This window comes from Caloenas nicobarica, chromosome 5 (genome assembly GCF_036013445.1).
Source record: "Caloenas nicobarica isolate bCalNic1 chromosome 5, bCalNic1.hap1, whole genome shotgun sequence".
NCBI classification, from domain to species: Eukaryota; Metazoa; Chordata; class Aves; order Columbiformes; family Columbidae; genus Caloenas; species Caloenas nicobarica.
In genome coordinates this window covers 18,447,437-18,468,559 of record NC_088249.1, presented here as the reverse complement: position 1 = coordinate 18,468,559, position 21,123 = coordinate 18,447,437, and the positions used below count along the sequence as shown (strand labels likewise).

Sequence of the window (21,123 nt, the reverse complement as noted above, 5' to 3'; positions counted from 1 at the left end):
ATACAAGACATAGATGCTAACATGTAAAGCAACACATATGTTGAGCACTTATTCTAAGATATTGCCTCTCCCAATATACACTGCATAGCAAGGAAATAGGCTGCAAACATTTAAGGCTGGTGTCAGTAAGTTTACAGTAGAGAGCCACTATTGTGAAATTTAATCTTCCTATCTAAAAAAAAAAAAAAAATCCATAAAATAGTTTAAAAATGGCCATATTACTATAAAAAAAATAAACCCAGTTGTCTATACACCACTCATTGTGGTGTTACCTGTGGACAGTTACCTTTCAAACCCATGACTAGACTAAGCAGTAGGAGAAAACTACTGCGTGACTCAATGTGTTGGTACACGATACCAGCTTAAAACCATTCATTTAAGTTCATTATATTGTTTCCATCTATATTTAATTAGCGTTCAGCCGACTGACATAGGCGTGCAATAGTTTTAACAGGGTGCCTGTTATTTAACCTCAAGTCTGTTATTTAACCTCAGTTTCTGACATCAATCCACACAACTTTAATGTGTCCCTCTGAAAGACTATCTCAAAATAAATCATTCATGTGCTGAGAAAGCATCTTATGTACATTTACTATGCAAGACAAAGGCATAGCACACAAGAATCTTTAAAACATAGAGTGTTTTTAAATAAGCATACTGTTCTGTTTTAATATCAAGTAACATCTTGTATATCTATATCTTAGTCATGGATTAGTTTGAATTCAGAATTTGTAAGATGATAAAATAAATTAGAAGAATCTATAATCTGTTCTTTGCACTGGTACAAACGTGGTATCTAACAAAAGACTGATTGATTGATTTTAGTCAAGGTGTGTGTGTATATGTGTATATATATATATATATATATATATATATATATATATATATATATATATATATATATGTTAACTTTCTAGAATCGGATCCACTGCTTACAAATAACCTCCTGCATATGCTTTCATGTTGCTCTGTTTTCTTTCTCCCTTTTCAAACTTCTATTATTAGTATTATTATTTAAGCGAGATCAGCAAAATTAGAATTTGAGTTTCCTATTGTCATCCAGTGTTCCCTGCACATGAACTCTGTGCCTTTACTCTTGAACTCTGCTCATTTCCATCTTTTCCTACTACTTTGACATTAAGTGAACTCTACAGTTCTCTTCCAACTAATTCTCCAGTCATTCCAACCTATTTGCTTTCAATTTTTTGTTTCTACTCAAATTTAGATAGGAGTCTGCTGGAAACTCTTCTACCTTTTGTCTACAGTTCTTAGTATTGCTGTGACAGAAGACAGATAATCTGGCTTAGCTGTGAATTCTTATTTTGCTTGCTAGTGTTAAAGTTGCTGTTTCCTCGGTTGCTTATACTGAGACAGCATCTTTTTCACATTGAATTATTCTTAAAATAAAAAATGTCTTTTCAGCTAGGGTAACTGTAACAAAGATAGTCAAACTTTGAAAATAATTCATTTTCTATATTAATGTGAACCACTGCCAACTGGATCAACTATATCCCCACATCACTAATGTGCTTATAAAATTGTTTTCCTGCATCTCAGATACCTACTGTTCATGTGGCAAGGAAAGAATACATGGTACACTATGCAAATAATGAGACATATTTTCCTTGAATAAATTTTCAGTTTAATTCAAGTCTGTTGAGGAGCAATGGTGCGGGATGATAAACAGGCATGCAGGGATGACAATTCCAGCGCTAGCATACTGAACGGAAATTTATATCAATTCTCCACTCTGTGCACACTGTGCTTTTAACAATGTATCCACGGTACAAAAGTTATCATTTACATTTGCATTTTCTTTTAAAAGAATAGACGAGAAGGAAACGATTTATAAAGTTAAGTACAAACTAACTGTAAAATATGGCAATGGTTTAGTATGGCTGCAGATGTAGTCTGATTCCATGCTACTATATTTTGTGTTTACAGTAGTCTGATGACATTATCCTTTAAAGTAATATTTTATTGAAAAACAAGTTTTCATTTTGTTGGAAAGTAAACTTCCAGAAGAGATTTTATTGTTGGGGTTTTTTTCCCCAGAAATTCGTTGAGATTTGTAGTGGCTCTAATCAGTTGTGAAAATGAATTCCAAAGCCATGGACTAGTGCCTCTACTTATTTTTCAGCACTGCAAAGTTCAGTTCCATTAAGCCTAAAGAACAGAGCCAAAAATAGAAGGCTAGATGAGACCTACTCCAAGGTCACCTGAGCTCTGTCCACTGACACTACTGAAGATAAGGAGCAGAGCACTTCAAATTTGATCTTGTGGTCAACAAAGAACTGACACAGCACATAAGGTAATGGAGCAACCAGACCTCATCATCCTGCGTTTATCAGCTGTCTCCTGCAGCACTAGACAGGATGGGAGATGGGAGGGTGTTTTCTTGATCAGTTTTGGATAGGAGAAAAGTGCACCCTTTCCTCTGGGAATCCAGGCCTATATATGCAATCTAAGCATTTAAAAAATTTCATTTCACTTCAACATTAAAAAGTAAACGTCCACGTGACCTTATGAACATGTATAATATAATAGAGTAGAACACTATTGAACACTAAATATGAGCACTAAAACCAGATCTGAAGGTACAGGGTAAGAATCAGGGAATAACTGAAGGCTACAATATGCCCTCATACTTTTTAGTTTCTAATTTGGGCCTTCTTGAATACTTTTAATGTTTCTGTAGATGCATACAGGAGGCTGTGTGTGTGTACATATATATATTTAATATACATACATTTTTTTTGTATATAAAGAAATCTCAAATGCAAAATATAGTCTAAGATATGTTTCCCACACTTACATGCTTCATAACTTTATTTTTGTTCATATCAAATACACTGTCACTATGTAGCTGTCTGAATACACAGTTCAATCCTTTAAATTATTAAAATGCAAAATTTAAATTATTAGTTAATTCAACAAGCTGCAGCCATCCAGAAAGTACATTTCTAAATCACCAGTAAACCAAGAGTCTCCTTACTACAGACTGACTGCAAACTCTCTAACATACATATCAATCATCATTTTTTGTCCCCTCCATTCTACCTGATCAAATCATAAAGACTGATTTTAATACTTCAGTTACATACATCATCCCATCCAGTCCAATATTGCCAGTTAAAACAAACATTCTTGTAAGAAAGAATAATTAACTGTTATTGATTTTTATCTAGGATTTCCGAACTCATATGCTTGTGTTTTCACACTATTTTAAATTGTTAACAACATCTATTGTCTTCTAGAAAGCACAATGCTTTTCAAAATGAAAATCAACCTTCAACCAGCAAATAAAATAGCTTCATTAAGTTACCTTAGCAGTTTCATGCCTCGTAGGTTAAAACAACCAGAAATTGATTTGCTTTGTTTTTAAAATGAAACTTGGACAAGTTAGAAGTCAAATCTTGCCTTGTATTACCATATATGACTTACGGTATGCTTTGAAAGAATAATCATAAATACAATGAAAACTTACATAGCAAAAATATAATAACTTCATAGTTGCATTAAAAATCTTGATTAAATGAGAATCTTACCAAGCACTTCTGAAAAATTTCATTAAACTTTCACTGATACGTCTTCACTTTTCAAAGCTATATACCGTTCTAAAAAGCTGAATTTATACCATAAAAGGCAGCAACACAGGGCAAGGAAGAGTGACTGAGTCAAGCTAAAATGACTGAACACACGTGTCTACAAACAAGCTGGGTGTTTGGGCTTCCATTACAGCTCATAGAATCAATGGACTCTAGAGTCACGGAACAACAGAATAGCTGAACTTTGGGGAAAAGTCTGGAGACATTCTGGTCTAAACCCCTGATCAAAGCAGGGTGAGGCAACAGCAGGTTGCTCAGGGCTGTGTCCAGCCGTGTTGTGAGTATTCCAAATGGACGGAGATGTGGCTGGAGACTCCACAGCATCTCCAGGGACCTGTTTCTTAGTTTCAACATCAATTGTCTAAATATAGGAGTCCAGGCCCTCCGAGATGCTTTTGGATTAACCAGACAAAAGCAAGTCATATAAAGCAGATCCATATTCTTTGGGGGAGGCAGCTATATACTCAACTCCAGTATATAAAATGTCACTATATATACCCACACGTGGGTAACTGAACACAGTAATAGATGTCTACTTAAGGGTAAACTTAAATGCATTTCAGGCTCTATTGATTGCTCAGCTCCCCATCAATGATAATGGGAGACAGTACATAAATAGACACCTAAACGTATTTCTCAATCTAGCATTCACTTTCTACAATGACAGCAACCTTAAGCAACAGAAAGGACAGGGAAAAAAAAAGTATATTCAAATTAGACATACTGAGTCTCTATCATTGAAATTGTTTAGGAACACAGACCAGATGATCTTGCACTGCCCTCTCCAGCTCTCCAGAAATCTATTTAACATTTTATATTGATTTAAAGAGATATACTTACAGCATGTGCTCCCTGTATTGTCCGTACAAGGTTAATTCCTTTCCACACATATATATCTCCATTCAGTGCACCAGAATATGTCACTTCATCCCTTGCACAGGCTAGGCACAATATAGTTTGGAGATCACCAGTTTTGCCAAAAACACCACGTTTTGGTGTCAATGAATTGCCACACAAGCTCCAGAACTGCAAGATAAAGGGATTTAGAAAAATTGATATTTCTCTAATATCCTATAATTTAATATGTACCTCTGAAAGAGAAGTACCTTACATCCAAAAGGCATCATCATTCATATTCTTTTTCTACTTTATTTCTCCAGATAGTAAAAATTTTTTATGTTATTAACCAACTTCATCTTTCCATATAATGAACATAGCAGACTAGTTGGGAATGAGTGTCAGGGTATCAGTATTAAATCAAACCGAAATTCTATCAAATTATAACTTGTGAGTCAGTTGTATTTTCAGTCATTTTAGAAAAGTGTTTCATAATAGAATTATTTGACCTTTCTTTGATGTAAGTCTTGTACTTTGCAAATGCTGCATTTGGACTTTATGTTACTTCAGGACTTTAAAGACGTAATCTAAGCATGTGGATTTCTGATAAAGTTGCCTTTTGGTCTGTTTGAAAGCAGCTGGTTTAATTACAGACTTGCCACTTCTCATCAGAAATACTGACCATGCAAAGTAGTCACCTAACGCAGACGTTTTTGAGAACCTTCTAAGAAACCCTTCACACTTGATCACAGCAATCACGAAAGCGAACTTCCTCCCAAGTCATCCAACGTGTACTATGACTCCTACACTAAAGACATGCAAAGTCGCTTGTCAGCACACAATACTTGCCAACCAAACCTCCAGCTACGCTCTAGTTTCTGAGATCTCTGCAAAGAAGCAGTGCTTGCATAATCCCTTCAAACCCTCCTGTCCAAATATAAGTGTGCACTGGAAAGTCAACACACTGCTGGAATAATCCAGCGCAAAATGTGAAGGCGTTAATGTCATCACTGCTGACAGGTTACTCTTATATTGTCTAAGCAAATTCCCTGTACACGTTTACAAAACTGTATTTCACAGCAAGTCTCTCTGTTACCAATAATCTATTCAAAATTCTGAGCAGATACTTCAATTAATACAGGATAATGTAAGCAGTTACAATGAAAAGATTTTTGTACCAGCAATACTGTAACTGAGAAATAACCATATACTGACTAGACAAATCTGTCTATCTTAACTAGTATTTATTTAACCAAAGTATACAGGTCATAGATTATGTTCTTGCTTGAGAAGTAACTGCACAATCACTGCATAAATCAAACACCTAGCTCCAATACAGAAGCAGGTAACATCTCTAAGCCAAGTAATTCCATATCTAAGGAAAGTCATTCCCTATTGTCAGTTCACTTGGAATTATCTACATAACTTGATTAAGTAGTATTACAATTCGCAAAAAATATAATGTAAGGAAAAATATGATAGAATTACAAACATAAAAGTAATTAATGATATCTGAAAGAACAAAAAAAATACACTCTTGCTTGATCCAAAAGGCTATAAATTTTTAGGATTCAGATTTTTAGTTAATGTTTTCTCAAAGGAAACACCAATTATTTTTAAATTGGTTTTGTTATTTTGAAAGCTTTGTAAAGCCTTAACAGTTGCTCAAATACACTTTGCTTATATAAATAGATATATTTTGACATCATAAAGCTACTTTAAATATCCTAAATCACTGCTGACAAATATCAGCTCACTATTGGCATAAAGGTCCTCTTAAATCTTGAAGCTGAAAAAAAGATTGTTATTAATCAAGCTCATGGAAATCTGCAAATGACATGCTGAACACTACACTAAATCGAAGACATATGCAATCTAGCCAACACATAGAACACTTTTTCCAAGAAACCATTAATACATATTTATCTAAAAGTTCATTGTATGGAAAGCAACACATTTTTCCTACCAAAGGATCCTACACATAAGAGCAATATGGAACTTCCAAGCTGCCATCTGCTGCTGTGATGTGGTAACACAGAAGACAACACATGGGAGAAGGCAGTGACTTTAGGAAACTTATTTGATGGCAGTCAAGTATTGATAATACTGCTGACAGAGTTAAACTACAAAAATAAGCTGCTTCTGCATAGCAGCTGGCACTTAAGATCAAACAAAATATGAAAAAGACATGAACTGCCCAAATTACAAATCCTGTAACAGGTAGAGTGCTCAAACAACAAAGGTAGGAATAACAGCAGGGAAAAGAAAATAATTTTAAAAGCTTTTTCCTTTCTCCTTCCACTGTATCAGCATATTCTCTCAAACTGTAAGAAACCAATTTTCAACTCATTTCACCTCTGCAGTGCAGCAATTCATTAATTGTTAAAGAATCAGAAACTTGAGTACCTGTACTCACCTTAAATGCGTGCACTCTGCCTTATGCTACTTGGGATTTCAAACAGCATATTTTAGACAACCTAAACTTTAAATTATATTACAATCATTACATACAATGCTACAAGTGTTTCACTCTTTCTGTGTTCCTTCTGTCAGAGCATGAGCTCTTTTGAGCAGAGATGGTGTTTTCCACTATATATATTGTAAAATGTCTAGTGTAGTCACGTATGACCCATAACTGCAGCTCCTAAGAAGCAGTAATATTCTCATATTACTATTATATTATTATTATTATATATATCATAGGACCTTTCATATTATAATTATATATTCCTTTTAGATTCTATTTTTATATATTTTCTAGAGCATAAATTACTGCAGCTTAAATATTTTATGAATTAATATTTATTTCATTACCTTGATGTGTTTTACGCCACAGCTGACAAGCTTGTTTGGCTGGTACAGATCCCAAGAAATATCAAATATCTGCATTAAAAAAAAAAAAAAAAAAATCACCAGACATGGTGCTTCTAGCATGGGACAGTTAAAACAGTAAAAAACTTGAAGCAACTTAACAGACAGTCTGAAATGCTTTAAGCGGAACTATTGGCATGACTTTTTTTATCCCCTCATTCAATACTGAAATTGCAATGTATAGCTCATATTAGTTCATTTGCGGTTTTTTTCCTAGAGTAGTTACAACACTTGACAAAACAACATAAAGGTTCATTTACAAACTAGAAAAATTTAAGAGATTATTTGCATTTTTCTTTCCCATATGGGGATTAGGGTCCAGGAAGTGCATTAATTTTGTACTCCACCAACATGCTTACAGTCTCAAAGCAGCATACACAAATAGACAGAGAGTTACACATTTTCTTTTAGAAATAAACGTATGTATCTTAAATATCTTCCTATATCTTAACACATATCCAAGCTTTATGAAAATCCATTTTCTAAAATGTGAAATGTTTTTTGTTCAAACATAGCTCTAGCATAGAGCAGACATGGTTTAACAAACTCAAATTACATTGACACTCCAGTTCTTTAGTTATACTTACTCTGTCTGTATGACCAGGAGCCATTGATAACAATTTTCCTTTTCTCCAGTCCCAGACACAAACTGTGTTTTTCGAATCCAAACCAACTGAGACCAAACGCTAAAAAAGTCAAAATTAAGTAAAAATAACTCAATATGTTAGGGTCATAATTTTGAGTAATAACAAATTCACAACATATTTGAGTTAGAAGCAATAGTTAGATTTTGATACAGAAGAAAATGAAAGATACATCTTATGCCAAAGCTTCCATAGATGCTCCTCTTCAGTTATGACATCATGATCATAAAGAAGACATTATCAGATAACAATGTATTTCTGATTTATAATGTTTAATATATAATTATATATAGCACACATGGCAAGCAGCATTTGGAAGACATTTGCAAAAAGGAATCATCTCACTGAAGTTAATGAAACTACATGTATTTACCTTTAATTACATATAACTTGCAGAATTTAAGTATTTCTCTTGCAAGTTCGAGAGATACAAAGAAAAAATATTTTCTTCAATCTTCTTGGAAACGAAAGATTAAAAACAGTTAAAAGTTTTAAGAGTCTTTTGCTTCATTCTTCAAAATATGTATGAGTAACTATTCTTTTCTAAAGCCTTTCTCAAACCAGAATCCAACAGGACTCTGAATATACAAATTTCACGAAGTCTTTAATATTCAGAAAGAGTCTGAAGCCAGTTAAACTATTATACCGGGAAGGATAAAAAGATTGTTCCAAGAAAAAACAGAAAAACAAAAGTTCGACATCTTCCTATGCTCTGCAGCCTGTCTCATTTTCAACTGTGAAGACATTTTGCACAGATTTCTTGACAGAAATAATTGACCATATTAGCAACAGTCCACTTTTACTGTATCTGGTACCCAGTCTAAATGCTATTTTTCCTATAGTCTTTCCATTGAGAATTCCTAACAGCATTAAAGATTGGATGAAAAGTAACTTGAGTCATTTTGAATTTTGTTTTTAAAAAAAATTAAGTCGTCTTGTTCAGTTTATGTATGAATTGTGACAATTTTGTTAAATGAAAGCTTGCCAAATCTTTACGACAAAGTTCTTTTCACTGCTCAGCAGTTAATACCTTCACACATTAAAGACATTTAGTTTCAATTTCTGTGTAGATTATCAAAGTGAGTTTTTAAAATCAAAAGCAAACTCTAAACTTAAGTAAAGCTTTCCAAAGACAGAAACCTATTTCAAATGACATCATTTCTTTACTGTCTGACTCCAAGACTACGAGAAGAAAAAGAAACAAGTTAAATACAATTGCTATCCATGCTCCCTATTTATTAATGCCAACTTAAATTCTTCAGATACTGCGAAGTCCAACCTTTTATTCCATCTTTGAAAACATTCTCGGAAAGAACATCAGTTTCAATTCCAGCTAGACTTCCACACAGTTCAATTCTAGTTCTACTGCAGAATGAGAGGTGTAAATGCAAACCAGATTTGCAATTACTGCATACCTATCACAAAAAATTTGGGTGATGCCTTTCCAGACATAAACCAATACACTGATTTCTCAAAAAGGGAGATTAGATTATGTTCTCGGTTCTCCTAAGAACTAGAAAATCTTTTTAACAACCAGCACGCCCCACAGTGGAGTAGAGCTCAGAGAAGAGCAAAAATACCCAGCAAGCTCAGAGAAGAATGTACCATAAAGCAAGCTGAACTCCTCTCAACACCAGCAGACCGGAGGATAACCCTGGGTTTAGATAACACAGCTGCACCAGCGAATCATCATTATGTTAACTTAATTAACAAAGAATAATAAACAAAGAATAAAGAATGTCTTCCTGAGCTAGCCAGACCAGTTGGGCATGGGGAGGAGAGTGTGTTATGTGGCACAGCCCAATATGAAGGGTAAAAACTGAACAACTAATTAAAACAAACAAACAAACAACAGAAAACCAAACACACACAAAGAGACAAACCCACCAAAAAACCCACCACTTTGAGGAGGGCAAGGAGCTTGGCCTCACTTCAATCCACATATTCCTTCCCAGTGACTGGAGAAGCCCAGCACTGTGACACTGATCATATAGAGACCGGTAATAGGAAACACTTTTTTCTTGTGATTCATCTCTGTATTGCAATTGCTTGTGTTGTAATTTCAATATATTGCTGTATCACTGTACTAAATCAAAAACCCATATAGCAACAAACATACGAAATAAGTATGTTTAATATCAAACATTAAACCTTCTAAAATAACCTGGTCAGACACTCTGACAAATCTGGATTTAAAAGGATAGGCAAGATGTAAACAAACATATTGTGCAGATCTTTCCAAATTGAATTTGTGTTTTACTTTATTTCCATGTGGAGACAATTCTGGAGACGCAGATCTTGAAAAACCTATATCCAGCTTTCCTTTGAGACCAAAAAATTATAACAAATGCCACAAAAAAGGTGATCAACAGCTTAAATTCGGACAGCTTAAATTCTGATGATTTATGGCTTTCAACATAAGAATCAGTATTGGGTATTCCTAGAACAAATCACAGATCTACACTCTTCAATATACACTGGGGATGCATAATTGCATTCTAAAAAAGAGCTAGGGGATTTCAATTCTGATTAGATATATTTTGACCTTAAATTATTAAGGCTGTTCAAGTGAGGAAACATATTCCTGTCAAGTACAAATTATATTCTAGAAAGAAGTTGACTCTACAAGTTGACTCCCTAAACAATGAGAAACCTAAATGATAAAATCTCCAGGTCATCCCAAAAAGCTCAAACCCTCCCTACAACAATTACAGCATGTTTTAATAGAAACAAGTTACAGCTATGCTTTCCTCTATTTGTGTTCAACAGAGCTCCATTTCATATTGTCCTAATAAGGACAGCAACTGGTGTCTACAACAGTACATCCTCACTTGAGAAAGCAATAGTAAGCGATAGACATTGACCTTTTTAGCAAGCAAAAGGAACCGAGAATATAGCTAAATCTGAATATCACATTGCAAGGCTGAGTGGGAGGGGAAGAAGTGCTACATAAGACCAGGAGAGCATAACTGCAGAGAGGACTTCCATGGCTAATATCCCTTCAGTTGCTACCTAGTTTGTATTTTGCATTTCTAATACATCAATCAAGAAAGCCTCTCTACTCATAGAACCAAGTGTCCGGTAAAAAGTATCTCCCTTCTAAGTAGGAGCTCTGAGAACCAATTTACTACTCAGAGAATGTTTTAAAGTAACGAAATTATAATCCAACAAAACCTTCTTTTTGACTCTTAAATCCAGGATACAGGAGTCTGAACAACCAACCAAAACGTGGAGAGCCACCAACACATGCAAAATGCATGACAGAGAAGGGGATATTGCCTAAAGGCATTCAGAGGTCAAGATCAGTAACAGAATAGGATTGCCATCACTTTGTGCACAAGGCACATCGCTGCACCGAGGAGGTCCGCTATCTCCAACCGCTTGGTGTAACCCTGAACTGTGCCCCACAGACCACAAGAATCTCTGCACCACCTCAGCTTCACTCAAAACTCTTTGAAGTTATACTTTTCTTGCCAAATGTGAATATTTGTCATTCACTACTAATGCCAACTTTTTTCCCCCTCAACTTGAGAATAACCAAATAAAACCGGAGCAAATACAATTCCTTAAAAAAAAAAAAAAAAAAAAAAGAAAAAGCTACATAACAAGATTTCTGACACAAAACAAATATAAATATATTTAAGTGTTTGAAAAAAGAATATTAATTACATACCTGACCATCTAAATCAAAAGCCAAGCAAGCTATACCATGTGTGTGAACATCTTTCAGAACAGATACAGTTTGCACAGTGTACGAGTCCCACACGCAGATGTATGGCTCTTTTCCAACTTGACCTGTTGCCACCAACACACGTTCAGGATGCAAAGCAAGGCTGCCAAAGAAAAAGATATAAAATATTTTTGCATGAAACTTTTACATTTGCCTAGCTGGTTGCATTAATATTTTTCCTTAGAAAATGATTTTACAATATTTTCCCATTGATAGTAGATATTAACAAGTCATTCTGTACCACAGATGCCACAATAGCTGTAAAATTCCCTTGATACAGTATATGCCACCACCTTTCTTGAATTTGAATCTTCAAGCCTTCTCCAATTAAACTAATTGCAGAACAGTCATTAATCCCTTGTCCCAAATACAGAGTTTGTTAAATTAGGTCAGATTTTCATGCACAAAAAAATACCTGTTTTCCCTATTTCTTAACATTTAAAAACATAAAGGACAGACAACAAAAGTCAGTGTTTAGCTATCTACACATCTATCATCAATGGAGAGAGATATGCATCTCCAGAAGTATTTCATTCCATGTGCTATGTGACATCCTTTTTACAAGAGGACTGAACAGCCTTCTGATGCTCTCTCTCCACTGATGGTACTGCAAGCCAAAGCATGACTATCCCAGACTACATGTTATGACTAGACTTCAGATGACTAAACTGAAGCGAGATGAAGACTCTCTTAAATGTCTTAACTTTAATGTAAAACAACTGGGAATAGTTGATTTTGAATCATAGAATCATTTCAGTTGGAGAAGACCCTCAGGATCATCGAGTCCAACCATAACCTAACTCTAGCACTAAACCATGTCCCTAAGAACATCATCTAAATGCCTTTTAAACACCTCCAGGGATGGTGACTCCACCACTTCCCTGGGCTGCCTGTTCCAATGCCCGACAACCCTTTCCGTGAAGAATTTTTTCCTAACATCCAATCTAAACCTTCCCTGGCACCACTTGAGGCCATTTCCTCTTGTCCTGTCACTTGCTACTTGAGAGAAGAGATGAACACCCTCCATGCTACAACCTCCTTTCAGGTAGTTGCAGACAGCGATAAGGTCTCCCCTCAGCCTCCTTTTCTCCAGGCTGAACAGCCCCAGTTCCCTCAGCTGCTCCTCATCAGACTTGTTCCACACCCCTCACTGGCTTTGTCGCCTCCTCTGCACTCTCTCCAGCACCTCAATGTCCTTCTTATGATGAGGGGCCCAAAACTGAACACAGGAATCAAGGTAGGGCCTCACCAGTGCCAAGTACAGGGGGACGATCACTTCTCTTGTCTTGCTGGCCACACTATTCCTGATACAAGCCAGGATGCTGTTGGCCTTTTTGGCCACCTGGGCACACTGCTGGCTCATATTCAGCTGGCCGTCAATCAACACCCCCAGATCCCTTTCTGCCAGGCAGCAGTTAACATTGCAGAGAGTTTTCTTATAGTTCATATTTCAGAGTCTTTCAAAGTCCATAGAAGATCATCACAACTGTTCTGTCAAATCTGGGACCAAGCTAGAAAGCATGTTAGTCAGCAAGCAAGCTTTTTGTTTTGTTTATGCAAGCAAGCTGCAAGGGAGGACATGAGGCCTGAAGATTCATAATTCATAATATAGAAAAGTAAAGAAGAATATATTCTAATAGAAAACTAACCAAGCTACTTGATGACATTCTACACAGACTAGGTACAGCAGGCCAAAACAATGTGAGAAATACCACATGTGAGTCAGGAAGATAAAATTCCAAAAGCTGGCTATTTGACTAAAACATTTTCTCCCCTAACTAATCACAGAGGAATGATCTAGAGAGACTGGTGAACAGAACCACTAACAACATGTAGTAAATGTATTCATCTTCTCAACATCACTTGGAAATGAGAAAGGTTGAGTACTTTGAAATGGTAAGATGATCCTACACTTGTACACAGGTTTTGATACATGAACTTTCAAGGGTGGAGACAAGGGAAGTCTAGAAACACAGAAGAAATAACCAAGATAATCAGGAAATTAACAGAAAAAAAAATCTAACTCAACAGATGTATACATGTTCTGTATACAAAAAGAGCAAGAGAAAACCATGTTACAAGTTGCTTAATATTTCATAAACTCATACTATACCACACGATACACTTTTATATTTTTTCTGTTTTAATAAAGCATTTTGGTTGATATTGCTTGACAAGTTCTACATGCACAACACTGAGAGGAACATCACTTGAAAGTTTCTACAAAAGGTTAAAAGCCTCTGGACCTTTCAACTTTTATGTGGGAATTCCTCTTTACTACTCTGCATTATCCTCTATACCAGGATCAAGCAACCAACATTTCCCTCCTTCTCGTCAATTCCAGAGTTATTTCTCTGGTTCTACCTCTCCTTATTTGACAGAGCAACTTCATAATTATAAAGCAATGCAGAAAGGATCCAGTAGGCAAAACCTCACATTTCATTTCAGTTCTGCCACCTAATCCTGACTGACACCTGCACATTTCCCAGAGCACACACAGGCAGATGCTGTATGCATGGGGAAAAGGGAAAAGCCTCTGGAGGGGACAAAATGTTGCATTCGAAAGGATCTAATTTTTACAACGACACCACAGAGAGAGAGAGAGAGAGATAAGACCACATGGACAATAAAGAAATTAAAGAGAAAGGGAATTAAAAGAATGAACAAGAAAAAAAAAATGGAGACTGAAACTAGGAGAAAACGTAAAAACACAGCTGTCATATGACTGGTTCATGAGCTATTCAATCCCATACTTTGCTCTGCTCTAAGTGCATCGTGCAGTTTCAGGCAAGTGAGAACCACCCACAACGGCAACTTTGAAAATGCTCAGGCTCGACCCTGGACACATACATGTGCAGAAGCCCCCCCACGCCACACCCTGCTTCCCAGCAACCAAAAATTAGCTTAGCGTGTTTTTAACTAACGAGCAGAAGTGATAAACGCAACACATCAGAGGTGGAAGGGACAACGGTGAAGACCCTGCCAAGGCCCAGGAAAACATTGTCCCAGCCCAAGTGTGCCAACTAATTCCACTCAAAATGTATTAGGTGAATATAGAATGTTTCTTCTTTTTCTAATTAATAAATGGCAAATAATAACTAATAGCAATATCGTAGTAGTTCTTTCTATATCTTGTTATAAAATACTGTCTTAACAACTAAGCTCAAATTCTGCCTTGATATGGGATAACGAAGCACAAATTAAGATCCAAAACCTGTATTTTAATTATAACAGACAACACTGTACAGTTACCAATGCCGTTCCCCTATCACTTCAGTTTCTATAGTAAATTGTGAACAACCTTTCCAGAGAGTCATTGAAAGCAGAAGAAAATAAATATACAGTAAATACTTTAAAACAGGAAGCTTTTTTTTAAATGCCTATATGCAGGGATTTGGGGAGAACTGAACAGCGGAGCTGTTGGCAGTGGCTGTGTAAACACTTACCTGAAAACACCTTCCCTCACCATTTCTTCCAGGCCAAAGAGTGAAGGACAGGTTAAGGTACTACTTGCAAGTATTTTATCTCACTGGCTATCACAACAGATGGGGTCAGCGTACTCATCCACAGAGCCCAAACCAACAGATTTGGAAGCTGTTTTAAGAGCTGAGGCACACTTAGGGTTTTCCGCCTGTCCTCAGGGCCCAACTGGGTGGATAGTGTGCAACTACTTTGAATACCATCCCAATAGCTGTACACTAGTAACACCTCGTAGAGGGGTCTCGGAGATCTGATCCAGGGTATCCAAAGACAACTTGCACTCATTGTTTGATTCCATTAACTGCATCATGCCCATGATCAACGTAGACCCTGGATAGCAAATCTTTATGGTTATCCATTTCGGGGTACCCATTCTAGCTATATTTTTTCTTTCTGCACTAAGAAGCTATTTACAATGCATTGCTTAGGACTGTTTTAATAATGAAAGTTCCTGAAAATGTGAGTTGTATCAATACTTTGGAGGTTAGATCAAGAGACTATATTTTTGTATTAATTGCTATACCTGTAAAGATTGCTTAATCACTCATAGTCCAAAGCAAAAACTGAAGAGGGTCTCCAGATTGCTTATAACTGGAGTCTAATCCTTGAGTTTCAATCGGAACTCAAAATTTCAGACCTGGAATTCTGCATGGTACCCCATGGGTGTAATAATAACCAAGACTTTAATATTAAGGAAAAGCATCTTGGTATCATTCTCGGTTCATATGAAAATCATGTAAATAAGTGTGGCAGTTCCTTTTCTTAGTGATGGTAATAGCAATAGCAGTCCCTCGACTCTTTCCATGCTTCCTAACACAGATCTTCTTGCATTTTTTCTCCTAGGGAGATGGCTTAGTAGAAAGAAGCTCTCGGAAGGAGAGAACTCATGTTCCTTTTACTGCCCTGGTAACAAAAGCTGGGATGACCCATCCAGGTTAGACTGCTGAAACTGTGCTGGCATCTAGCCCACACAGCTAGACTGTAAACTTGTGCCTGATTGCTTTCTTCTTCCTTGAAGGATGACTAAGCTGATGAATGAGATATCACTGCTTGTCCAAAAAAGGAAACAAATATTCCTAACAAGATAAGTTCTTCAGGCCCTTTTGCTTGCCTCTGGCCTTTCTGATCCGGGCTCTTCAAGAACAGATGTTAGAACTAATATAGTGTCTCTGAAGAAGCAGATATGAAAGAAAATGTCCAAACAGCAAACGTGACCATGAAACAAAGCAGGAATTAGGCTAACAAACTGCTAAGTCAAGCTAATTTTGAAATTGGCTATAAAAAAACCTCTAAAAATCTGCCTGCCACTATTGCAACAAAACCAAAAAGCTGTACCTGTAGAGAACCGACATTTCCACTGTTATCTCTGAATGACAGGTCTTTTCCTAGATAGATATTCAAAGCAGGTTGAAATACAGTATTACAGTTTTAACAGTATACTGAAAAGGAGAATGTTTCTCAATTTAGTGCATTCAAACAGAAAAGGTTATTTTTCCCTTGTAGAGCAGCACATAAGCATTCCCACCATTTTGACAAGATCCATGCACTGTACAATACCTATATTTGATTAATGATATTAAATATTAATGGCAGCCTACGAAAAAGAAAAGAAAGTGTAAAAATTGTCCATACTGTGTCTCTCTGGGAAGAGACCAGAGACATGGCCATGACCCTCCAATTTGTGTGAGGTTTGTAGTAGCAGGGGATCCTGAAGGAGAATAGTCTGCAATAAACTACTAGTTTAGAAAAGAAATGAAGATTTTTCTATCTTTACTTGGTTTGTGCTGAGCATTAACAGGCATTGATTAATACAGACAAGCTGCAGACAAGGATACAGTATTAAAGACGATGTTTCCTTAGCAACAATATTGGATGAAAATCCAAGAATATATTCATGTGACTACTCCCGAGCTTCACAAATCTAGGGCACCAGTAAAAATGCACAAAAGAATACTGCAGTAAAATAACCACATCTCAGATATGTATTAATTAAGAGTTAATTTTAACTGATTTTTTTCTATGAATAAATACAGAAGAATATTTTCATTGTATGTTTACAGACTTTTTATGTATAGTTGTGGACATTTTCTTATTTGTTATCATTTATACATATTTCCCCGGAAAAAACAACTGGGGAAACTACAAACCATTTCTGTCATATTAAGTTGTTAAAGCAGAAAGAGCTGTAATCAGCAAACATCTCTCATCAAAGTTTAAATAGAACAAGCCAGAACATGCTTACTTCCCAGGGAAAAAACAAAGCAGTACTCATCATGGAGTATCGCTACTGGGCTTTCCACATAGTTATTGTCATGGCACTAACAATGTCAAATACAGCTTTCTGAAGATTCCTTAAATTGTACAAGCATTCAGCTTCAAAGAAAGAAAGTCTGAACTGGAGACAGGGAGGGTGGACTAAAACTGTACATTGATTATTCCCAGACGCAGCTTATCTTATCACCATTCCATATTCTCTCCTCTTGCATCCGAATGTTTTTAGATTAAAAATAAATGCTTATAAGCAACATAGAGAATTCTGAAAATCGCTTTGGGCTCTTATCTGTTCCAAAACCCAGTAGAAGGGAAAAGAAGAAAAAAAAAAAGACCAGATGAACTTCAAAGAAAATGAAAGAGTTAGAGAGTGAGTACAGTAACACTGATGCAAAGTTCCCAACTCATCAGATACGAAAACTGAGGAAAAAGATTCTGGGAACTATATGCCAGTTTACGTAGATGCCTATTTTTGCCTTGCATAGTCATGTCCTCTACTGCTAAGGAAGGGATTGGCTTAAGCATTCTAATAAAAGAGTTACCATCTCCAGAGAAGAGATTAAAAATAAATATATTCCACTCTTTTCAAATACGAATGATTCTTCCAGTGCCAATAGGAGAACTCGTGTTTGACAGGGCAGGAGGTGATGGTATTTTTCCAAATTCTACATGATCTTGACACTTTCATCGCCAGGTTTTCACTATCTGAGGAAAGTTTATTTTCTAACACGTCCCTTGAAAAAGAAGGCAGCAAATATACTTGAATTTTCCTACCAAAAACCTACTTTTCTTCTCACAGAAAAGTCAGAAATATCATATACTACAATATGATTTGGAGATAATAGGACATTGTCTTAGCATGTTTATCTTTTACTAGCTATTCATATGAAAGAAGCAATTCTGATTATAATGGTACAATAACAAGGCATACTAAAGCCTAAAGGTAACCAAGGAATGGAATCCCACCTAAAAAAATATCCCACTTCCTTCTTTCCTCATGGGACACTGCAAGGTCTTAAGACTCATTCTTTAGCAACAGCAACAGGAAAAGAAAAAAGGAGAAAAATAATACAGAAGAGCAAGGTCTGCAGAAAGGAGAGGTACTGCAATCAGCTGTCAATAACTGAAGACGGAGGCAGTCCAGCTCCTCAGCTCCTTTGTATCACTACATTTGATGACCTGAAAGGAATCTCTTAGCAAATCTGCAAACACTGTTCAATGATTTGGTTAGGACCTGTCAGTCACAAAGATAGAAACGAGTTCTTCACTCCTGAATACAAGTGCTGAAAAGTATACAAACGTACAAAATGATCATAGATTAAAAAAAAACGGAGGCAGCCTAAAATTAAAGCAGAAATTCTGATTTTCCATTCTAACCAGTTTACAAGCTAAGAAACTACTTAATTTGCTTAAGTACAGATTATCATGCTGTAGCCACTTAATTTTGTGGACACAGACAAGTATGGCTACAAAATCAGAACAGATTTAATTTCAAACAAAGTTTTCAACAATACACAGGCTAGGAAGCATAACTGAATGACAAAAATTATCATAGTTGTAATCACTCCCATTTTTCAGTTCACAAAAACTCATTGCACCATTTCCTGAATTAGAAATGTATAGAATAAATTATTTAAGGTCAAAGAAGCATTTACTCCAAATATTTTAGCTTGGAAAAGTTCAAAATTTATTTCCAGAAGAAATTATTTGAGATGCTCCTGACCTCACACATTAAGTAAATAAACTTGCTTGAGGTACAAAATTTCTTGTTTCTAATCTTTCACTATCATAGTAAAACCCTTTAAACAACTCTCCATCCAGTCATTACTGTTTGCTTCTTCTCCATAAAAGATTTACAACAGTTTTTATGTACTAGATTCATCTTCCTTCTATTATTCTTGAAATTTATACTAGATCTTCTAGTATTACATAGCAAAAAAAAAAAAAAAAATCACAGATTATACAATTTTCTTTAATATTTCTGAACAAGTAGCTTAAACACCAATTGAGTTTTCTCTCCTATGGGATATATTATGAAAAACTCATCTGAATACATGAGAACTTATCATCTGAATGTTCAAGAGTGGAGTCACAGAATAGCAACAGCTTTTGGAAGGTTTTTCTTTTATGTAGTAAGGTCACCCTGACAAATTTAGCAGTTGTCTTAAAATAAGGAATGGTGGGAAGAGGGCAGTGGTAGAGCTGCTAGTGAAATAAGCTGAGATAAACACAATATTCTGTGCTTCAATGGATTGTATTTCATTACCAATCCAAGAAGTTTTAGACCAGAAGAAAGCACCAAGACAATCTTTATCTTGCCAACCCTGGAGACTGCAGATAAGCTAGATTTCTTCCTGAACTCTTGAGAACACCAAGCCTACAGGTATTTTGCAGGTGTTAGAAGTATTTTCCTACAGAAAAGGAAAGTCAAGGACATCTGTAACACTTGTCTCAGATTTACCACCCCGGAATCTAACTTCATGCCCTGAAAGGTGAAATGAGCTAGGATACCACCTAAAGTTCAGACAATATCTAAACCATCATTTAGAAAAACTATTAATATAAAAATGTGATGGAGGCTGCAGAACATAAGTATTTACATGAAAGACTGTCTGCTAAAACAAACAAAACCCCCACATATACCAGACGCATAAACAAAACAGGAAAGAAGCATGGGAAACTGTAAGAATAGCAAAGGGACTCCAAGGTCAATGTGTATTTGGTAGGCAGAGAAAGCTGTTGCACATGTGGGCTCACAAACTTAGTTATTAAAATCCACTAAAAATGAGAAGATGTATAAAGAGCATTCATGAGCAACACTTTGAAGAAAATACACCTCTTCTGCTCTCAAATTATATTTATCTTAAGAATAGTGATCCAGTTGACTATTCCCAATGAGGTAAGGTAATGTATACTCATTAACGTAAGCATATTCTGTAACCTATGTAAGATAAAATCACAATTATTTGTAAATTAATTTATTACTGAATAATGTTCCAAAGGCTATTCATTTTTATGGTATTTCTATAGTGGAAGAAACAGCACTTAGTAAAGCAATAAGTAAAAGAGGAACCTATAACTAAAATGCAAATATCATCTAAAGTGCAACTTCAACCTAAAAAAAACAGTAAACCAAACATTTACTAGTTCTTCAAATTTTCCTATTTCCCTAAGTACTCTGGAAGACTATTTAGCTTAGAATGTCACACTCACCGCAATAAATCTTCATGCAATTTCCAGATGCTGTCAGATGCCTTGTCTTGATCTAAGATAAAGCATCATTCACCTTGCTTGCTCTTGTAGAGGGATTATAAGCAGGGAACGAGGATTAACACAGTTCTAAAAGTCAGAAGAGGGTTTATACAGTTGTCAGCTAACCAAAACATAGAATTAATCCACTCATTCTGAGCACATGCTGTCTCGATAAAATGGAGACATCTCACTACCACTCACCTTAAATGACTAAAATGTGTAAATGTTTTTAAGTGACTTTTACCCTTACGTATATTTTGCGGTTTTTTTCCCAATTTTATGTATGTATTATGTTTGCATGAACCTATATCACAGTCTGGCATTTTCAGGAGCTTTAGCATTAAAATAAGTTACCCTATAATTCAGAAAATTGAAGGGTTGCTGTCATTTTTAACATTATATCCTACTAGATTTAGTCAGAAGAAACGTA

The 21,123-nt window shown here is 35.8% G+C and overlaps 1 protein-coding gene across 6 annotated transcripts in view; it reads right to left on the bottom strand.

Moving 5' to 3' along the window:
* Window positions 1–21,123, bottom strand: part of EML5 (EMAP like 5) — a 115,626-nt gene that overhangs the window by 80,874 nt on the left and 13,629 nt on the right. For all 6 annotated transcript variants that reach the window (XM_065635382.1, XM_065635381.1, XM_065635380.1 and 3 more), the window contains exons 2-5: window positions 11,634–11,793; window positions 7,904–8,002; window positions 7,260–7,328; window positions 4,449–4,634 (exon numbers count right to left, since the gene is read on the bottom strand). In XM_065635382.1, the coding sequence (XP_065491454.1) occupies window positions 4,449–4,634; window positions 7,260–7,328; window positions 7,904–8,002; window positions 11,634–11,793 (514 nt within the window). The remainder of the gene's footprint in view (window positions 1–4,448; window positions 4,635–7,259; window positions 7,329–7,903; window positions 8,003–11,633; window positions 11,794–21,123) is intronic.